The following is a 19,655-nucleotide window of genomic DNA, read 5'->3' as shown; positions in this document are numbered from 1 at the left end:
TCTTCCTATAGATGCTGCCTGGCCTGCTGCGTTCCACCAGCATTTTGTGTGCGTTGCTTGAATTTCCAGCATCTGCAGATTTCCTCGTGTTTGCATTTTTAAATTGAGAGGCTGCAGGGATAGATCAGGGCAATGGGCTTAACCAGTACAGACTGATGGTCCGAATGGCTTCAAAATTCCCTAATTAAACATGACATGAATCTGAAATCTAAAATCTTTATTATTTGTACCAAACCATATTTACACTACTCTGTCTCTCTCTCAATCCCTTTTCTCTCCCTCACTTTCCCTCTTGCTTGCTTTCTGTCCTCTGGACCACTCATTGTTATCCCCTTTCTCACCATCCAAGACCTCATGTTAATTTAGCCCTCACTTTCCCAGTTACATTCACTCACACATTTCTCTTACTTGCTCCGTCCCTCTCCACTATCTGGTCCTGTTTCTGTCTGACTTTCACCTCTCCTGCAATGTTTCCCATTACTACCTTCCTCCTTTATCAGATTTCCAGCACCCGGGCCTTTGTTTTCCCATCCATCACCCTCCGTGGCTGCCTCCATCTTCCAGGGTAACCTTCTCACACACTGGCTGGAGGGTACATAGAATGAGCTGCTAGAGGATGTAGCGGAGGCATTTAAAAAACATTTAGACAGTTAAGTGGATAGAAAAGTTTTAGAGTGATGAGGCCAAATATAGACAATTGGATAGATGTCAGCATGGAGAAGTTGGGCCAAAAGGCCTGTTCCCATGCTGTATAACTCTGTAAAGCTAAATGTGGGCAGGGTTAGAACTGGAGAAGGTTAAGCTAGAGGTTCAAACCTGAGATTAGCAGAAAGCAATGTTGCAGACTGTGGATTCTAGTTTAACTGTTTTCTGGCAGTGAAGGTGTGTAACATACATGCTGGAGAAATACAGGAGGCCAGACAGCATCCATGAAGAAGTATAAGCAGTGGACAATTATTCCTTTCTAGAGTTGGCACCTGACCTGCTGAGTTCACTCAGCACTTCTGTGTGTTACTCCGGATTTCTAGCACCTGCAGAATCTCTTGTGTTAATGAAGGTGTGTTGCAAGATTCAATTCGTCAAGGTCCAAAATAACCAAATTCTGAAATAGCACATACATTTCTGTGAATGAATATTTATTTTAAAGCTATTTAATCTCTTTTTTTTTGTAACTGTAAGATCCTGATGCTCTGAGAATAAAGTTCTTTGAAAGCAATGTACCAATTGAAATTCTGAAGGCATGTGTTGCAATCCATTCATTTTTTGAAAGCAGTATCACAAATACATTACTTCCCAGTACAGATATTTTTTAAAAAAATGTAATTTATTCTCTTAATAAACCTTAGCAATCCACTATTTTGGTTACAATCACAATGCCACTGTTGGTTAAAGCAATGAGTTCTGAGCAGAGAAGATAAAATATATTACAAGCAGAACTAAGAGAATGATGAGTCCATACAGAACGCAAAAAAAAAATGATTGTGGTGTATAATACAAACTTTCATTTTAAAAGTATACAATTAATTACACAAAAAGGCTAACAAAGGGTTCATTCTTCAGCCTTTTCCTGGAAATGGGTGGAATTTGAGCTAATTTTTTAAAATTTACTGCACTGTACAAAGCCACTAATCAGGTGTCGGATTTACACAACTCATCACCATTGCGGTCCTTTCAAATGGAACTGAATAGGAAGAGTCTGCTGCTAAATATAAAAAGGGTATGCCGTCTGGAAACCTTCTTAATGGGCTCGAGATTTCTTTCGCTTGTGTTTTTTCTCCTTCTTCTTGTTGATGCACTTGGGGCAAAACCACTGCACTTCATCAGGGGGTGCGGCACTGATCCCGACACACGGCCTGGGAAAATGAGATACCATCATAATTCCAGTTATTTAGCAATGAGCAACAATGCAGACACCACTTGGTTATTGAACCATCTCTCATAAGCCTTATCACTGAAGTTTAGCAAAATACAAGTAACACACACAATATGTTAGAGGAAGGTAGCAGGCTTAGGCAGTGTCCATGGAGAGTTGACAGTTTGGGCCCTTTCTTTCTTTTCCCATTCCGGCTCCCCTCTTAATCCTTCTCTTCTCCAAATCTGCCTGTCACCTCCCTCTAGTGGCCCGCTTTCTCCCATGGTCCACTCCTTCTTCCAGATTCCTTCTTCTTCAGCCCTTTATCTTTTCCACCGAAGGCCTCTCAGCTTCCTACTTCATCTCCCCCCACCACCCACCTTCCCCTTCACCTGGCTTCACCTATCGCTGGCAGCTTGTACTGACACCGGTACCCCAACCTTCTTATTCTGGGTTTCTCGCCCTTCCTTTCCAGTCATGATGAAGGGTCATGGCCCAAAATGTCGACTCTTTATTCCTTTCCACAGATGCTGCCTGACCTACTGAGTTCCTCCAGTATTTTGCGTGTCACTGTACAAATATAAAGTCAATTTTTAAGTTGTGGTGACCTGGAGTGTTGCAGCCAGTTCTCCTGCCTCTCTTTCGGCAGGTTGTTATGACTTTAGTAAAAGTGTTTAAAAGCTGAAATGAGTGGTTGCATGGATGAATAGATTCAATGATGGTGCAGCTGGTGGAGCTGCTGACTCATGATTTTAGAGACCCAGGTTCAATCCTGACTCGTGTGCTGTCGATGTGGAGTTTGCATGTTCTCTGGGTTTTCTCTGAGTGGCCTGGTTTGATAGAACACAGAGCATTCCAACACAGTACAGGCCTGTCGGTCAATGATTTTGTGCCCAGTTCTTAAACTGCTTGAAGGTCAATTCGAAACTGGATGCACAATGCTTTTACCAAGAGGTTGGACAGACTTGGGTTGTTTTCTCTGGAACAGCGGAGGATGAGGGGAGACCTGATAGAGGTTTATAAGATTATGGGAAGCATGGATAGATTAGACAGACAGTATCTTTTTCCCAGGGTTGAAATGTCAAATACCAGAGAGCATGTATTTAAAAGTGAGAGGGGGTAATTTCAAAAGAGATGCAAGGGTCAAGGTTTTTTACAGAGAGTGGTGGACGTCTGGAATGTGCTGCCTGCACTACATGAATGTGAGGAAAATGGAGGAATATGGACATTCTGAAGCAGAAGAGATTAGTTTAGTTGACCATTTGATTACTAATTTAATTGGAAGGGCCTGTTCCTCTTCTGTACAGTTCTATGTTCTAACCCTTCCCTCCTAAACAGCCATCTGTTTAAAAAAAATTATTTATGTGCCTATCTAACATTCTCTAATGTCCCCAATGTATCTGTTTCTTTCCCTATCCCTGACAGGGCACTCCATGCACCCACCACTCTCCGTGTAAAGAACTTATCTTAAAATTATGCTCCTTTGTACCAGTTATTTCCACTTGGCAAATAAAGGCACCGGCTATCCACTCATCTATGCTTCTTATACACCTCTATCAAGTCACCTCTCACCATCCTCCTTGGCTCCAAAGAGAAAAATTGTAGCTCGCTCAATTTTTCCTAATCCATCCCATAGCCCGAAGCTGTGTGGTTTGGTAGGTTAAATGTACTCTCTAAGTTGTCCCTGGTGTAGAGATAAGAGACAGAATCTGGGGCAGAGCCGATGGTTAAGGAGGGAGAATAAAGAATGGGATTAGTGTAGGGTTGGTGCCAGGTGGGGGGGTGAGGGGTAGGAATTGGTGGTTGGTGAGCCAAAGGGCTGTTTTTCTATGATGTGTCACTCTGAAGGCTGGGCTCAAACTCAATGAAGCAAAGGTGGCTGAAGTAAGATGTATGGGAATCAGATAGGAGACAGAGAGGGAGATGGAGAAGGAGATACAGAGGTAGAGATATAGAAAGGTAGAAATAGAGATAGAGTGATATTGATAGAGGGATAGAGAAAAATAGTGCAAGGAAGGAAAGTGGCATCAGGGACCTTTATCAGCAAAACTTAAACCCAATCTCTAGTCACACCACTCATTGAACTTTTCATTACTGCTCAAACATTAGACCCAATTGAAACAGCGAGGAGATGTAGAAAATGTAGCTGTACCTGCTATTTCAGTTTGCTTCATTTGCACCAAATACTGTAACTAATCAGGATAAAGCCACTTTGTTACTTCTGTTCATGCTATGCCAGCTTAAGTCTAGAGAGTACAGTCAAGAAATTCAGAAGTTTCTTACCAGTGGTACCAGTCGTCACAGTCATCACAACCAATCATTGGGCTGCCATCATCTGGCTTGTTGCAGCCAGGGCAGATCCAGATCTGATTTCCCCATTCATCACGAATCTGGATGTACGATGGGGAAGAAAAGGAGAAGAACAGTTTTCAGATAACAGTGAAAAAATGTTTGCTGTGTAATAATCTACCTATTGTAAAGAAGTACATGCCGCAAAGATCTCCATTTTATCCCAGTTTTCTGATTCAGGATCAGCAAAATATATTTCATTGATGGAAAGTGGGAGGAGCTCAGAATGTCATCATAGAATTTGACAGGAATCACAAGGGGAAAAAGGGCTGTATATAAAAAATACCAACACTTCAATGCACTATTCATCCAGGATAAATGCAGACTTTGTCTGCAGTGATGTTACATTAGTCCGATGTGTAGGAATTATGACTGACCCTGGCAACCAGAAATATGGGGTAGGTTTCTGATGTCGGTGGAGGGAAGCAACTGTGTTTATTAAAGGATATATGCGGTGATCCAATAAAAGACTGAGCATTACCAAAGAACCACCCACTGCTGATTAGATTTATTTAGATTTTATTTATCTAACACACGGACAGCAAAACATGCAGTGAAATTTGTCACTTGTGCTGACAACCATCAAAATCTGAGGATGTGCTGTGGACAGCTCACAAATGCCACCATGCTTCCAATGCCAACATAGCATGCCCAAATGTCAGATTAGTCAGCTTGTTAATACTGCTTAAAATCATTTATCTGGTACAGTCATTTGAGGAGAGTAATTGGAGCTTGGAGAATATGATCGAAGCTCCACCCAAGTACCTTTAATGCAAAGGTCAGAACACTTAGGCAAGCTAAAGGAATTAATTCATTTTTTCTTAAAATTAACACTGGGGTTTATTGTCACTGCAGAGATCTGCGTAACTTGTACACCTGTTAGGTTCATGACTAGTAAGGGGTTCAAATGTTACAGGGAGAAGGCAGGAGAATGGGGTTGAGAGGGGTAATAAATCAGCTATGACTGAATGCAGAGCAGACTTGATGGGCTGAATGGCCTACGTCTGATAGTCTTATTTTGGAAACTATTAAATACAGCAACTGTTACTCGTGCTTTCTCATTCTGTCCGGCATTGTGGGTTCCTGATGGATAAAATTTGTCCATGCAGTTGGTGGAGTTATATATGCTTATTTGGAGCTCATGTCAAAGACACATAGTGGATCAGATGTTCTGTGTGCAACTTGGCTTACACACTACCAGAACACTTCTCCAGTGCCGCATTTTCACATTTAAGGAGTACATTATCACTTGTAAACATCTGATATACCACAGTGTTCTATCTGAAAACAAAGAGGACACATCTCTGCATCTGTTGTCTGGGTGCTATTATAGCACAATTAACTTATATGTAGCTTTTTAACATGCAATACAGTCAGGAAAACTGCTTAGTAATTTCAGCTAATAATATTTTCACAATAATTTCATTTCTCCCTTCTTTCTTAAAGTAATTAAGTTCAGGAGAACACAGTTTTATTTTTACTTCAGCTTCTTACTGATAACTAGGTGAACAGGGACATCAATCTAAGACTCTGGGTCTACCTGCTTAGGTAGATGTGAAAAGCTATCTACAGAACCTAACAAAAGCTATTAACTATCTTGAATTAACTAAACTGACAACAGATTTCAAAACTGGCAGGTGGAAAAATCAGATTGCTTGGACCAAGTAGAATGCTTCTAGAGAAGACAGTGATGTGCATTTTCCATAAGTAAGCTACTAAGCACTTTCCCTGGAGGCTTGTTTGTCTGAAAGTATTTAATTTACTTGATTGTTATTTCTGTACTGCTGTGTAGTACAGATTATATTGCAACATGTGCATGCACCAATCTACCAAGATTCAAATATTATTCGATGCTAAGAATGGCTGGATGTGATCAGGCACCAACTGTATTTAGAGTGCTGTGCAATGATGTCAGGAGTTTTACACTGGTTTCTTTTGACTTGTTAAAAAAATACTTAAATCCTCACGCCTCAGTCTACATTGCTCTTGAATGGTCCATGGCATACTAGGGGAAATGTATGGGTAGTTTAACACAAACAACACTTTCAGAAAATAAACTATGCTTGCTAATAGAATTCTCAAAACTCATCTGTTTAGTTGGATATTTCACAAAAGTTTGTTACAAACATTGTACCTACTAGTCCTATCTTGAAGCAAAACTCAATGGTATTGCCGAGAAGCAGATACACTTAAGGTTCCAGCATTTCAAGTTGTTCAGTCAGGGAATGGAGCACACAAAACACAGCAACTGTAACATAGGAAATGGGTGGACAGTGCAAGCTTCCTTCCCTGGCTGTACATTCCATGGTGATAAACTCTCTTAGGAGCATGGCACAAGACAACAGAACTATTAGTAAAAAAAAATACAGATCTTGAAATGAGCTTTATATTCACTGGGGAATATTCCAATTTACTAAGCAAACAAATGAACTACTCAGCAATGGAAAGTGAATGGGGTAAAATAGTAGTACTCAATTTGCATTGAACTTTCTGAACTGGCTAGACCTTGTAGAAACTTGAAGTCAACATCTTCTGCCTTAAAGGGGCAGAGTTTTTGTAGACAAGAGGGTGCTGGGCACGTGGGAGCGAGGCGCCAGAGGTGGTGGGTAAAGATAGGTATAATTACAGTTCCATAAAACTACAAGCAGCTTATCCTTTTAGATACTGTTATGTACTGCTAGGAAGCTTCATTCTGGATTGCTTTCATGTAAAGTTATTCAGAAGTTCTACACAGTCTTACGAGGTTTAAAAAGACCATTTAGATGAGTGCATGCTTAGGAAAGATTTAGAGGAATATGGGCCAAATGCAAGCAAATGGGATTGTCTTACAAAGGCATGGATCAACTAGGGTAAAGGACCTGTTTCTGTGCTGTATATGTTAGTACTGGGTAGATATAAGTCATTTTCTGTGAGGGGGGAAAGGGGCTTGTTTTGCTACTGTTGTTTTGTTGCTTGTTGTATTCTGTGTTACTCTTCTGAGAATCGAGGGCTTGCTATGTTGGCATTGGAATGTGGGGTGCCATTTGCAGGCTGCTTCCAGCACATCCCTCGGTTTGCATTGGTTGGTAACGCAAATGAGGCATTTCACTGTATTTTTCCATGTAAATATGATAAATAAATCTGAATCTGCATTCTTCCTGCTCAATTTCTGTTACATGGCTTACACCGCTGTAGCCCTGAACTCCATAAATTTAACCCTGAAGTTTCCTGTCTTATTAATCTCTTCCCTTTCCTCCAAAAACCTCCTTACAATCTATCACCATGTCTTGCTTTTTGTCACAGCCCTCAATTCTTCATTTACTGGTCTCTAAATCCATTTTAAGTTACTCTAAAGTAATTTTGAATGCTTTTACAAGAAAGTAGTGTAGTGTACAATGAAGTTTGCTTGTGGTGCAGTGCAGTAACTAATGTTTGCCATGATCCACTGCCTTGGGGAAGCACAATATAATCAAGGACCCTTCCCACCTTAGTCCCATTAGCCCCCTAGCATTGAGGACATCTTCAAAAGGCAATGCCTCAAGAAGATGGTATCTATTTTTAAGGACCCTCACCACCAAGGACATGCCCTCTTCTCATTACTCCCATCAGGGATGAAGTACAGGAATCTGAAGACATACACTCAGTATTTTAAGAACAGCTTTTCCCCCTCAGGACATTCTCTCTTCTCCTCTCTCACAATGGGCAGAAGATACAAAAGCCTGAGAATTCATAGCCGCCAAGCTCAAGGACAGCTTCTATCCTGCTGTTATTAGATTTTTGAATGGACCTTTCATAGATTAAAAGATGAAATCTTGATCTTCCAATCTACCTCATTGTGGCCCATGAACTTTACTTGTCTACCGCCCTGCAGTTTTTCTGTTACTAAAACAGTGTATCATGCCTTCAAATACACTGAACTAGTAGACGAAGTCTTTCTTCTACCTTAGTGCAATTCTGCATAGCATGCAAATCAGAAGCTTTTCACATGTAAGCCATACCAAATGTCACATTTAAAAATGGTAAGTTACTTATGGTTTCATGGAACTGATCCACGGTATCTTGTGGGAGAGCTGGGGAAATTGGAGTTATGAGGCAGGAAACAAACATTGCAATGCAGCTTATGTTAAGGAACTCTTGTTAGTATTTCCTTTTAGCTCAAAACCATGAAAACTTACAGGACGGTGAAGAAGATGAAGGTTTGATTCATGTTTTATAAACAATTGCTTCTTTGTTTTGGAAGTTTCAAATTTATTTTGAATTTATATGTGGAAATGAGAAACGGTACCAAATATGAACATAAGAAACATTACTCACCACATAAGTACTGACAGTCTCTGTGACCACACTTCTGACTGGCGTCTTAGAAGCTCCTGCAGCAGAACAAGTGGCTGCAGGAGACGCGACAGGAAGTGCAGGAACAGGAGATGGAACCGCTGTGGGTGGAGGCAGGGGAGCTGGTGTCAGAGCTAGAGCCATGTGAGCTGACAGAGGTGCTGGGGATGGAGGCGGAGGAGTCTTTGGGTGCACTGCTGGAGGTGAGGGCTTAGCCTCTGAGACGGGGACGACCTTGCTGATGACACTGAGAAAAAAAAGGAACAGAAAATATAATTTAGTGTTGCCGGCCACGAAATATTAATCAACGTATTAAATCTGAGACACAGGAGAGTGCAATTGCTGGTATCTGCAACAACAAACAACCTACTAGGGGAACTCAGCAGGTTAAGCAGCATCTGCGGGAGATCTGCATCACCTTTTCCAGGATTTTCCACTCAAAGGCATTGATGTTCCCACACCAGACTGTAACGCAGCCAGTCAGCACACTTTCCACCACATATCTATAGAGGTTTGCCAAGGAATCTCCACAGACTCCTGAGGAAATAGAGGCACTGATGTGCTTTCTTTGAAATTATATTTATATGACAGGTACAGAACAGGTCCTCTGAGATAGTGACACCCAGGAATTTAGCTAGTGACACACCACCTCTGATCTTCTGATGATAACCCTTCTCCTGAAGTTTATAATTAGTTCCTTAGTCTTATTTATATTATTGTTATTACACCACTCAGCCAAATTTTCAATCTCTCTCCCTCTGTCCATGTACTTCCAAACTTTTCTTAAACGTTGAAAATGAATTTGCATCCACCACTTCCTCTGGCAGCTCGTTCCATACTCACACCGTCCTCTGAATGAAGGAGACCCCCTCCAGGTGTCCCTTAAATATTTCACCCTTAATCTATGACCTTTAGTTCTAGACTCACCTAACCTCAATGGAAAGAGACCATTTACATTACTGCTCATAATGAAATCTAACCTTGATGTGGTTTCATCAAGGTTAGATTTCATTACTGTTGAGTTTGAAGATTTTCTCCTCTTTGCAACTCGACATAAACATGGAGATTTACTTTCTGGGTGACATGTGACTGTGCTCACAACAATTTTGTTTTTGCATCAATACATACAGAGTCACATGGCAACTCAGCCTTTACTAAAAGTAAATACTAGGAAAAAAAGCAGGTGAAAGCCACCAGACCCTTCATGGCAGCTCCACCATTCCAATACAATCACGGCTGATCTAGGCTGACTGTAAACTCCTCTTCTGTGTCCAATTCCCCAATTCCTCCATCTTTTAAGTATTTATCTATCTTCACCTTAAATACACCCAATGATCCGACCTCCACCACCCTAGGGGTCAGAGAATTCAAAAGTTTTACTTCCTTCTGAGAGAAGAAAATTCCACACACCTCAGTTCCAAATAATTGGTCCTTTATCAAGATATCTCCCTTTGCTCATGACTCTCCCACTACTAGAAATATCTAAACACCTATCCTGTCAAACCACTGAAGGATTGGAAATGGTTTAAATAAGGTCAACCTTCATTCTTTTAAGCTCCAAGAAATACATTCCCATACTGTCTGGCTTCTCTTGTCAAAACAATCTTCTGATCCCAAGAATTAGTCTGGCATTGGAGAGGGCCCAGAGGTGGTTATGGAGAATGATTCTGGGAATAAAGGGATTAACATATGAAGAGCATTTGATAACTCTGGGCCTGTATTCAGTGAAGCTTAGAAGAATGAGGGGAATCTCATTGAAACCTACTGAATACTGAAAAGTCTAGAGTGGACGTGGTGGGGACGTTTCCTATAATGGGACTCTAGGACCAGAGGATACAACCTCAGAAAAGAGGGACATCCATTTAGAAGAAATTTCTTTAGAAGGTGGTGAACCTGTAGAATTCATTGCCACAGATGGCTGTGAAGGCTAAGTCATTGACTATATTTAAAGTGGAGGTTGAAAGGTCCTTGGTTTGTCAGGGCATCAAAGGTTACAGGGAAAAGACAGGAATATGGGGTTGAGAGTATAATAAATCAGCCATGATGGATTGGTGGAGCAGACTTGATGGGTCAAATGGCTTAAATCTGCTCTTATCTCTTGTGACTCTCCTTTCAATTGACTCTAATAGTCTTCTTCAGGTAACAGACAAGAACTGTGTGCAGCATTCCAGATGTGACCCCACTGATACCCTGTACAACTGAAAAAAAATTCCTGTTTTTAAACTCCACCCCTTTCACAAAAAGGCTGTTTTCCTTCTGAACTACTTGTTGCACCTGCCAAACTACTTTTATGATTCATGCACTAGAATACCTAGATTCCTCTATGCTTCACTGACATTCAGTCCTTCTCCATTTTGATTACAGTCCACCTTTTTAATTCCTCTCACTGAAGTGCATGGCTTCACATTTTGTCACCTTAAACTGACACTTGTCAGCTTTTTGCACAATCACCCAGTGTATCTATATCCCAATGTAGAATCACAGTATCCTCATTGCAACATAGCCTTTCACTTGCAACATGGCAAACTTGGAAACCTTGCATTTTGTTCCCTCTTCCAAGTCATTAATGCTAATAGCTTATAGTTAACAAGTGATGGCCAAGAACCATTTTGGGGTTTCTCCTTCCAGTCTGAAAGAGGACCATTTATTCCATTGATTTTGTAACATCAATTTCTCAAACTTCCAGTAATGCCTCTACCAAACCCCCTTCACCATTTCCCATCCCCTGGTCCCTCTCTCATGTTATCTCCTTGCCCTCCCACCACCTCCCTCCGGCATTCCTCCCTCCCCCCTTTCTTCCATGGTCTGTCTTTTTCACCAGTCAACCTCTTAGCTCTTTGCTTCATCCCTCCCCCTCCAAGTTTCACTTGGTTTTTCTAGGTATTGCTTGGTGTTTCTCTCTCCCTTACTCCCACCTTTCAAAATAACCCCTCAGCTTTTTTTCTCCAGTCCTGCCAAAGGGTTTTGGCCCAAAACATCGACTACTTTTTTTCATAGATGCTGCCTGACCTGCTCCTCCAGCATTTTGTGCACATTGCTTGGATTTCCAGCATTAGCAGCCTTTCTCTTGTTTGCCATTTATTCCATCCCTGTATTCAGTCTGTATTAACTTCTTCCAACACCTTCAGCTTGTAATTTTTGTACCAGCTGTTTGTGTAGCACCTTATCAAAAGCCTTCTGGAAATCTAAATATACCACAACTACAGGCTATCCTCTATCAACTTTCTCCATTGCAATCTCAAAACATTTGAGCAAATTTATCAAACACGATTTACTTTTCATAATACAACATTGATTAAGTTTGATTATAGTTAGTTTTCCTAAATAATTATTTTTCTTTGATCATCGACATTAGCACCTTGCCAACAATAGATGTTAAACTAAGTGGTTTATAGTCCCTCTCATTCTCTCTTAATCCCTGTTTTTCTTAAGAAAGTCACATTGCTTATTCTTCTGGTACGTTCTCAGAATTTAGAGTTTTGAGGAACTTCAACCAACGGGTCCACCATCTCTGTAGCTACTTCCTTTAAAACCCTGCTGATTTATCCACCTTTAGCCTTGTCATTTTCTCTCAAATACTTTGTTCCTTGCGACTCAGATTCATTTACACTCAGTGGCCACCAATACACCTGCTTGATAATGCAAATATCTAATCAGTCAATCATGTGGCAGCAACTCAGTGCATTAAAGCATACTACATGGTCAAAAGGTTCAGTTGTTGTTCAGACCAAACATTGGAATGGGGAAGAAATTTGATCTAAGTGACCTTGATCATGGAATGATTGTTGGTGCCAGATGTGCTGGTTTGAGTATCTCAGAAACTGTTGATCTCCTAGGATTTTCATACACAACAGTCTCTTGAGTTTACCGAGAATAGTTTATTGGTTTGCTTGTTTATTTTTTGAGATACAGCACAGAATAGGCCTTTTAAGCCCTGTTGTACAGCAATCCCTTGATTTAGTTCAGGTCGAATCATGGGACAATTTACAATGACTGATTAACCTATTAACTAGTAAACTAGTAGGTCTTTAGACTATGGAAGGAAACCTAGATGAAAATCACTTGGTCACAGGGGGAGTGTACAAATTTCTTACAGGCAGCAGTGGGAATCAACTTGGGTCACTGGTACTGTAAACCATCATGCTCACCACTACGCTGTAGTCCAAATGGTGCAAAAAGACAAAAAGAAAACATCCAGTGAATGGAAATTCTGTGACTGAAATTGCCTTGTTAATGGGAAAGGCCAGAGGAAAATGACAGGAAGCTGCCAGCAAATTGAGAAACCACACCTTACAACAGTAACAGAAGACAACACTGAGTTCTACTTCTGTATCTAACAAAGTGACCACTGGGTGTAAGCACAGCTGTCTCACAAATAGTGATAAATTGAAATAATCAGGTTTAATAACCAAATAATTTTGTTTCCAATGGAAATGTGTTAAGTGAAGTGTAGACTATCAAATAAAGTGGTCACTGAGAGTATTTATTACATGTACAGTGTAACATACAGTGAAATGCATTGTTTGCATTAACAATCTATGGATATGTGTCACCACCACACATTCTGATACCAGCGGAGCATGCCCACAATATTCAAAACAACACAAGCAACAACACTACTGATGAAACAAAACAGCAGCAAAAGAAGCCCTTTCCCTCCCTCCCTCCCTCCCACCCACACACACACTCACAAACACAGACAGGCCTCCGACCTGAGGATAGGCCGCCAACCTTCAGCCCCTGGCCTGGATTTGCAGACAGCAAGCTAGGGACTGTGACTGAGATTTTTACAAGTTCGTCCGTGTTGAGCCCATCTGTTATCTTAGGCATATTTACAATGTCCTCCAAGACAAAGACTGATGTAAAATGTTGATTTAACATACCTGCCAGTTCTTCGCTTCCTGTTATTAATTCTCTAGTGGTCCCACACTTACTATAGCCACCTCCTTTCTATTTATATATATCTAAAGAAACACTTAACACTTATATATTTTATTTAATTTATTGAGATACAGCACGGAAAAAGCCTTTCAAGCCCTGTTGTACAGCAATCCCTTGATTTACGCTGCAGAGCAATCTCCTGTTTAATCCAGGCTTAATCATACAGCAATTTACAATGACCAGTTAATCTACCAGCAGTATATCTTTGGACTGCAGGAGGAAATTGGACCACCCAGAGGAAACCCACACGGTCACGGGGAGAACGCACACTCCTTAAAGGTGGGAAATGAACCTGGGTCGCCTGTTCTGTAAAGTGCTGTACTGACCACGATACTATTTAAGCTGATATTACACACAAGTGCTTACTCAAATCAACTTTCTGCCTTTTCATTCACCATTTATTTTTTCACTGCTCCCAGTCCCCTGACATAGCATCACCCTTGCTCTTCTTTCCAATTTAACATTATCCTTGATTTCCTTTGTTAACCATAGGTTGTGACTATTTCTCATGGAATCTCTCTTCCAAATGGGATAAATTCTTGCTGAGAAACAATAGCTGTTGGAATATTAGCCAATGTTCATTTACTTACCCAGCTTTTAGCTTATTTACCTGTCCTTTATTTCCTGAAATGTAGGAGATTGAGAGATGGCTGACAGAGGTATATAGGATCATGAGGGGCATAGGCAGGGTGAAACCATGTGGTTTTTTTCAAAGGGAGGGGGCAATAAAAACAAAAGAGTTTAAGATTAAAGGTGAGAGATTTGAAAGAGACAGTAGGGGCAGCTTCTTCATGCAAAGAATGGTGTATACTTGGAATGAGCTGCTGGAAATAGTGGTTCAGGCAGACACATTAGCAACATATAAAAGCTTTCTGCTAAACACAGGTGGATGGGATTCGCTCACTGGGCAACATGGACAAGTTGAGCTGAAGGTCCTGTTTCCATGCTCTAAGACCCTATTTTCACAGGTTCAGCTTGGGCAACTCCATCTTCATATTGTGATAAATGCCCTCATATAAACTAAAGCAGTAATTTCAATGCTGTTGAGTTCACCCTCAAGCAGTATCTGGAATACTATCGTACTGTGGTCTCCACCTCTCAGGGGAATTTTAACCACAAAATCGCTTATTAATCATTCCTCACTATTCATGATCAAATGCAAAAATAGCCCATGACTAGGCAGTTTCCATAATGTACTGTTCTAAGAAGCAATACTTGATGCACTCCCATCAATTCTTCTTTGATACCTTTGCCAGTTTGGTTTGTGCATTCACACACCCATTCAGAGTATGGTCAATCTTTAAAAAAGCTTTTGTGAAATATCATAAAGCACATCATGTGCTTTGAAGTGCTGTGACTGTTGTTACAAAGGAAAAATAAAGATGTGAAGGTTTTGCAAGATCAAATATTAAAAATAGGGTTCAGATAGGAATACATGAGCGACAACAGCCGAATATTCGATCGCAAGTCTACTCCACCACACAGTGAGATCATAATTGATATACATCTAATGTAAATGATGTATACGTGATATATAGTTACCTGAATTACCTAGAAGGGAAGACTAGAACAATTAGTGTAGAACTGTACTGTATATAACTGGTGTTGGATCTGGTGATAGTAGACAATAGACAATATACGCAGAAGTAGACCATTCGGCCCTTTGAGCCTGCACCGCCATTTTGAGATCATGGCTGATCAATTACTATCAATACCCTGTTCCTGCCTTGTCCCCATATCCCTTGATTCCCCTATTCATAAGATACCTATCTAGCTCCTTCTTGAAAGCATCCAGAGAATTGGCCTCCACTACCTTCCGAGGCAGTGCATTCCAGACCCCCACAACTCTCTGACAGAAGTTTTTCCTTAACTCTGTCCTAAATGACCTACCCCTTATTCTCAAACCATGCCCTCTGGTACTGGACTCTCCCAGCATCTGGAACATATTTCCTGCCTCTATCTTGTCCAATCTCTTAATAATCTTATATGTTTCAATCAGATCCCCTCTCAATCTCCTTAATTCCAGCGTGTACAAGCCCAGTTTCTCTAACCTCTCTGCGTAAGACAGTCCAGACATCCCAGAAATTAACCTCGTGAATCTACGCTGCACTTCCTCTACAGCCAGGATGTCCTTCCTGAACCCTGGAGACCAAAACTGTACACAATACTCCAGGTGTGGTCTCACCAGGGCTCTGTACAAATGCAAGAGGATTTCCTTGCTCTTGTACTCAATTCCCTTTGTAATAAAGGCCAACATTCCATTAGCCTTCTTCACTGCCTGCTGCACTTGCTCATTCACCTTCAGTGACTGATGAACAAAGACTCCTAGATCTCTTTGTATTTCTCCCTTACCCAACTCTACACCATTCAGATAATAATCTGCCTTCCTGTTCTTACTCCCAAAGTGGATAACCTCACACTTATTCACATTAAACGCCATCTGCCAAGTATCTGCCCACTCACCCAGCCTATCCAAGTCACCCTGAATTCTCCTAACGTCCTCATCACATGTCAACACATAGGACAGAGGGTTTTTTGGAAGTTAAGAATGAGGTGTAAATCTTGTAATTATAGATGTTTTATTAGATGTTCATAACATTGAAAAGTAATCATAACCAACTAACTCGACTGTAAGGGAGGGAGAGGGAGGGAGGGGGAGGGGGATGGGGGAGGGAGAGAGAGAGAGAGAGAGAGAGAGAAAACAAAGAAACAACAAAGTTGTGGTTGTCTTATACTAAAACTAGCTCAATTGAAAGATAAATCACCCTCTGGCTAAAGAAATTCCTCCTCAACTCTGTTCTGAAGGAACCTTTCTGTATCTTGAGGCTGCTATAGACCTTTCAATTAATGAGACTCGTCGTCCACCCTGTTGTTCCTCTAAATTCCAGTGAGTACAGACCCAAAGCTATAAAATTCTCCTAATATGTTAACATTTTCATTTTTGGATCATTATTGTAAACCTCCTCAACACATCCCTTCTCAGATATGGGGCCTAAAACAGCTCACAATACTCCAAGTGCAGTATGCACAATGCATTATAAAGCCTCAGCATTACATACTTACTTTTATATTCTAGTTCCCTTGAAACAAATCTAACATTGCATTTGCCTTCCTTACCACTGATACAACCTGCAAAGCTAACCTTTAAACTTTTCATTCTGAGAAGGATAATAAGGTACGGCTGTACCTGCATCTGATTAAGAAAACAATTATAAATGTGCACACTCATTATTTAATGCAAGTTTTTTTCAAATTCCGTTCAGAGCTGACTGTATTTTTGTTGCATTCGAAAGTACAGTACATAATGTCCTTTGTATCAGACATTGCCAAACTATCTTTAGAAGACAAGAATGTCTCCAGGGATATTTCAGTTTGAAAGGTCATGTCAACCACCACTTAAGTGCAATCAAAAAGTAATTAAAGTAATTATTCAAGGATTACAAGAAACTAAATATGGTTAGCACATCCTTATTCAAAGCTTCCACCTATATACCAAATATAGTCTGAATTGAAAGATTAAAAGAATTTCTTCTAGACTGGTAGAAGTTCACTTGTATCATGTTCACCATGATAAAATCTAGCAACATGTAAACAAGGCTGAAATATTGTTCAAAGTTCCAGTTCTTTTGCATTTGACATTTATACCAAATGGCCATTTTCCTAGGTACCTCCTGTACCTAATAAAGTGGCCAATGAACTAATGTTTGTGATCTTCTGCTGCTGTAGCCCACCCACTTCAAGGTTCTACGTGTTGTATGTTTAGAAATGCTCTTCTATACATTACTGTTGTAATTTGAGTTACTGTCACCTTCCTGTCAGGTTGAACCAGTTTGACCATTCTCCCACATCTCTCATTAGCAAGGTATTTTTGCCCACACAACTGCAGCTCATAGAACATTTTTTTCATACCATTCTCTGTAAACTCTCTGCTGTGTGTGAAAATCCCAGGAGATCAGCAGTTTCTGAGATACTCAAACCACTCTGGCACCAAAATCGTTCCATGGTCAAAGGCACTTAGATTACATTTCTTCTCCATTCTGATGTTTGGTCTGAACAACAACCATGTCTCTTGACCATGTCTGCATGCTACAATACACTGATACCATATGATTGGCTGTTCAGATATTTGCATTACTACAGGTATACAGGTGCACCTAATAAAGTGGCCACAGAGTGTATATTTAAGTGCTTATAGGTCAGATTGTGAGATGTTGCAGTTCAAAAATGCGTTTTATTTTGCCTCTATTGTAATTGTGTGAACTATTTGGGACAATTTATCTGTTAAAGGGATTTGGTTATACAGGAACCATTCTGGAAACAAATGTGACCAGTAACATCCACATCTTAGTGATTGTGAAATTACAAAATGAAAATTCATTAGATTAACCTTGAAGGATATATTACACATAGACATAGCAATTATTTAAGAAAGGAACAAACAATGTGACCTTTCCATAACATGTCATTCTGACATCAGAAAAGGGCACACAGGAAATAAGGCAAAATTAAGATTGACATGGATGGAAGCAAATCGCAAAATGTTTTTGATCTGAAGTGCTTTATCTCAGGTCTTAAAGTTTATGGTATGATCTACAATCACAAAAATTGGACTGATCTTTATACCTAAATTTAGTCTCCTACATCTTAGCTGGAACTTCATGGCAGCATTAACTTCAAATGAAATAAAATAATTTATGAAAATCAAAATAATCTAGCTCTAATTTCATTCACATTAGTTACTTGTTCGGGTTTGGGCACATCCAGAGTATGGCTGCACAGGGGGAAAGATTAGAACTGCCAGGAGAATGAAAGTTTGCAAACCACAAGATGCAGAGGGTGAGTGAAAAGGTAAATAGAAACAAAAACAGCAAAAGTTGGAAATACTCAACAGATCAGGCAGCATCTGTGGAGGGGGAAGTAGTTAACATTTCAGGTTACATGACAGTACAAGAATAAGGAAATCTTACTGCAACAAAGGAACAGGATCACACTTGTTCTTTGTCGCACTTGGTCTTTGTACCGAAGAAATATACTCTTGTCTTGGAAATGGGGTAACATATAATCACTAGGATAATTATAGCTGAGACATGGTAGTGTAACAGTTGCTGTATGTAGTTACTTTATTGCACCTTATGGTGTTTTTTTGCTGTTTCCTTAACATTTGTGTTTTGCGCTTTTTTTTTAAGAGGGTGGCTTGCATGCTCAATGCTCAACCCAGCCTGGATGTCCAAGGAGCTGGCCAGACTCGAACCCTGGAGAACACTTGCTTCGAAGTCCACTAGACCACATGCTGGCTTAAGTGTAATGGTTAGCATAACACTATGACGGTGCCAGCCGCTGTCTGTCAGAAGTATGAACGTTCTCCAAATGACCATGTGGGCTTCCTCCTGAGGCTCCCATTTCCTCCCATGTTCCAAAAACGTATGGGTTAGGTTAGTGGGTTGAGCTGTCTTAGCTCAATCCTCATTGTATGTTTCAATGTACATGTGACAAATAAATCTAATCTTTAACTTTACAAGAGACTGCAGATGATGGAATCTGGAGCGAAACAAAACTGCTGCAGAAACTTAGCGGGTCAAGCAGCAACTGTGGTGGCAATAGGATAGTTGATGTTTCTGGCTGAGAGAACGCTTCAAGACTAGTCTGAGCTGAAATCATGTCTTTTGGCAGAAGTGTTAATAACATGGGGATATCAATATCACCCAGAGTTTCAATATCAGGGGCTTGTGATGAAGAGAAATTTCCTCACTAAGAGGGTTGTACATAGACTTTTGAGTACACAGAGTCTCTAAATGTAGACTCACCTGCGTCACTAGACATAATGGAAGATTCTGAATTTCTGGGCTGAAAGAAAATGGGGACTGGTTGGAAAGTGGACAGGTAAATAATTAGATAATCCCACTAATTAGGTGATATGAACAAAAAAGATAAAGATTAGCTTTATCTGTCAGATGCATATACTTATATGCATAGGCTTATACTCACTGGAATTTAGAAGATTGAGGAGAGATCTTATTGAAACGCATAAAATTCTAAAGGGATTGGACAGGCTAGATGCAGGAAGATTGTTTCCAATGTTGGGGAAGTCCAGAACGAGGGGTCACAGTTTGAGGATAAAGGGGAAACCTTTTAGGACTGAGATGAGGAAAAACTTCTTCACACAGAGAGTGGTAAATCTGTGGAATTCTTTGCCACAGGAAAC

General features: G+C 40.4%; 1 protein-coding gene across 3 annotated transcripts in view; it reads right to left on the bottom strand.

Moving 5' to 3' along the window:
* Positions 1 to 1,305: 1,305 nt before the first annotated feature.
* The window catches only part of taf3 (TAF3 RNA polymerase II, TATA box binding protein (TBP)-associated facto), a 243,060-nt gene continuing 224,710 nt past the window's right edge, over positions 1,306 to 19,655 (bottom strand). For all 3 annotated transcript variants that reach the window (XM_059987327.1, XM_059987328.1, XM_059987330.1), the window contains 3 exons: positions 8,495 to 8,759; positions 4,136 to 4,242; positions 1,306 to 1,853 (listed from right to left, as the gene is read on the bottom strand). In XM_059987327.1, the coding sequence (XP_059843310.1) occupies positions 1,739 to 1,853; positions 4,136 to 4,242; positions 8,495 to 8,759 (487 nt within the window). In that variant the 3' untranslated portion in view covers positions 1,306 to 1,738. The remainder of the gene's footprint in view (positions 1,854 to 4,135; positions 4,243 to 8,494; positions 8,760 to 19,655) is intronic.

The sequence above is a fragment of the Hypanus sabinus genome, chromosome 13 (genome assembly GCF_030144855.1).
Source record: "Hypanus sabinus isolate sHypSab1 chromosome 13, sHypSab1.hap1, whole genome shotgun sequence".
Classification (NCBI taxonomy): domain Eukaryota; kingdom Metazoa; phylum Chordata; class Chondrichthyes; order Myliobatiformes; family Dasyatidae; genus Hypanus; species Hypanus sabinus.
Note: the sequence above shows the minus strand (reverse complement) of the source record. Positions and strands in the feature narration are given on the sequence as shown.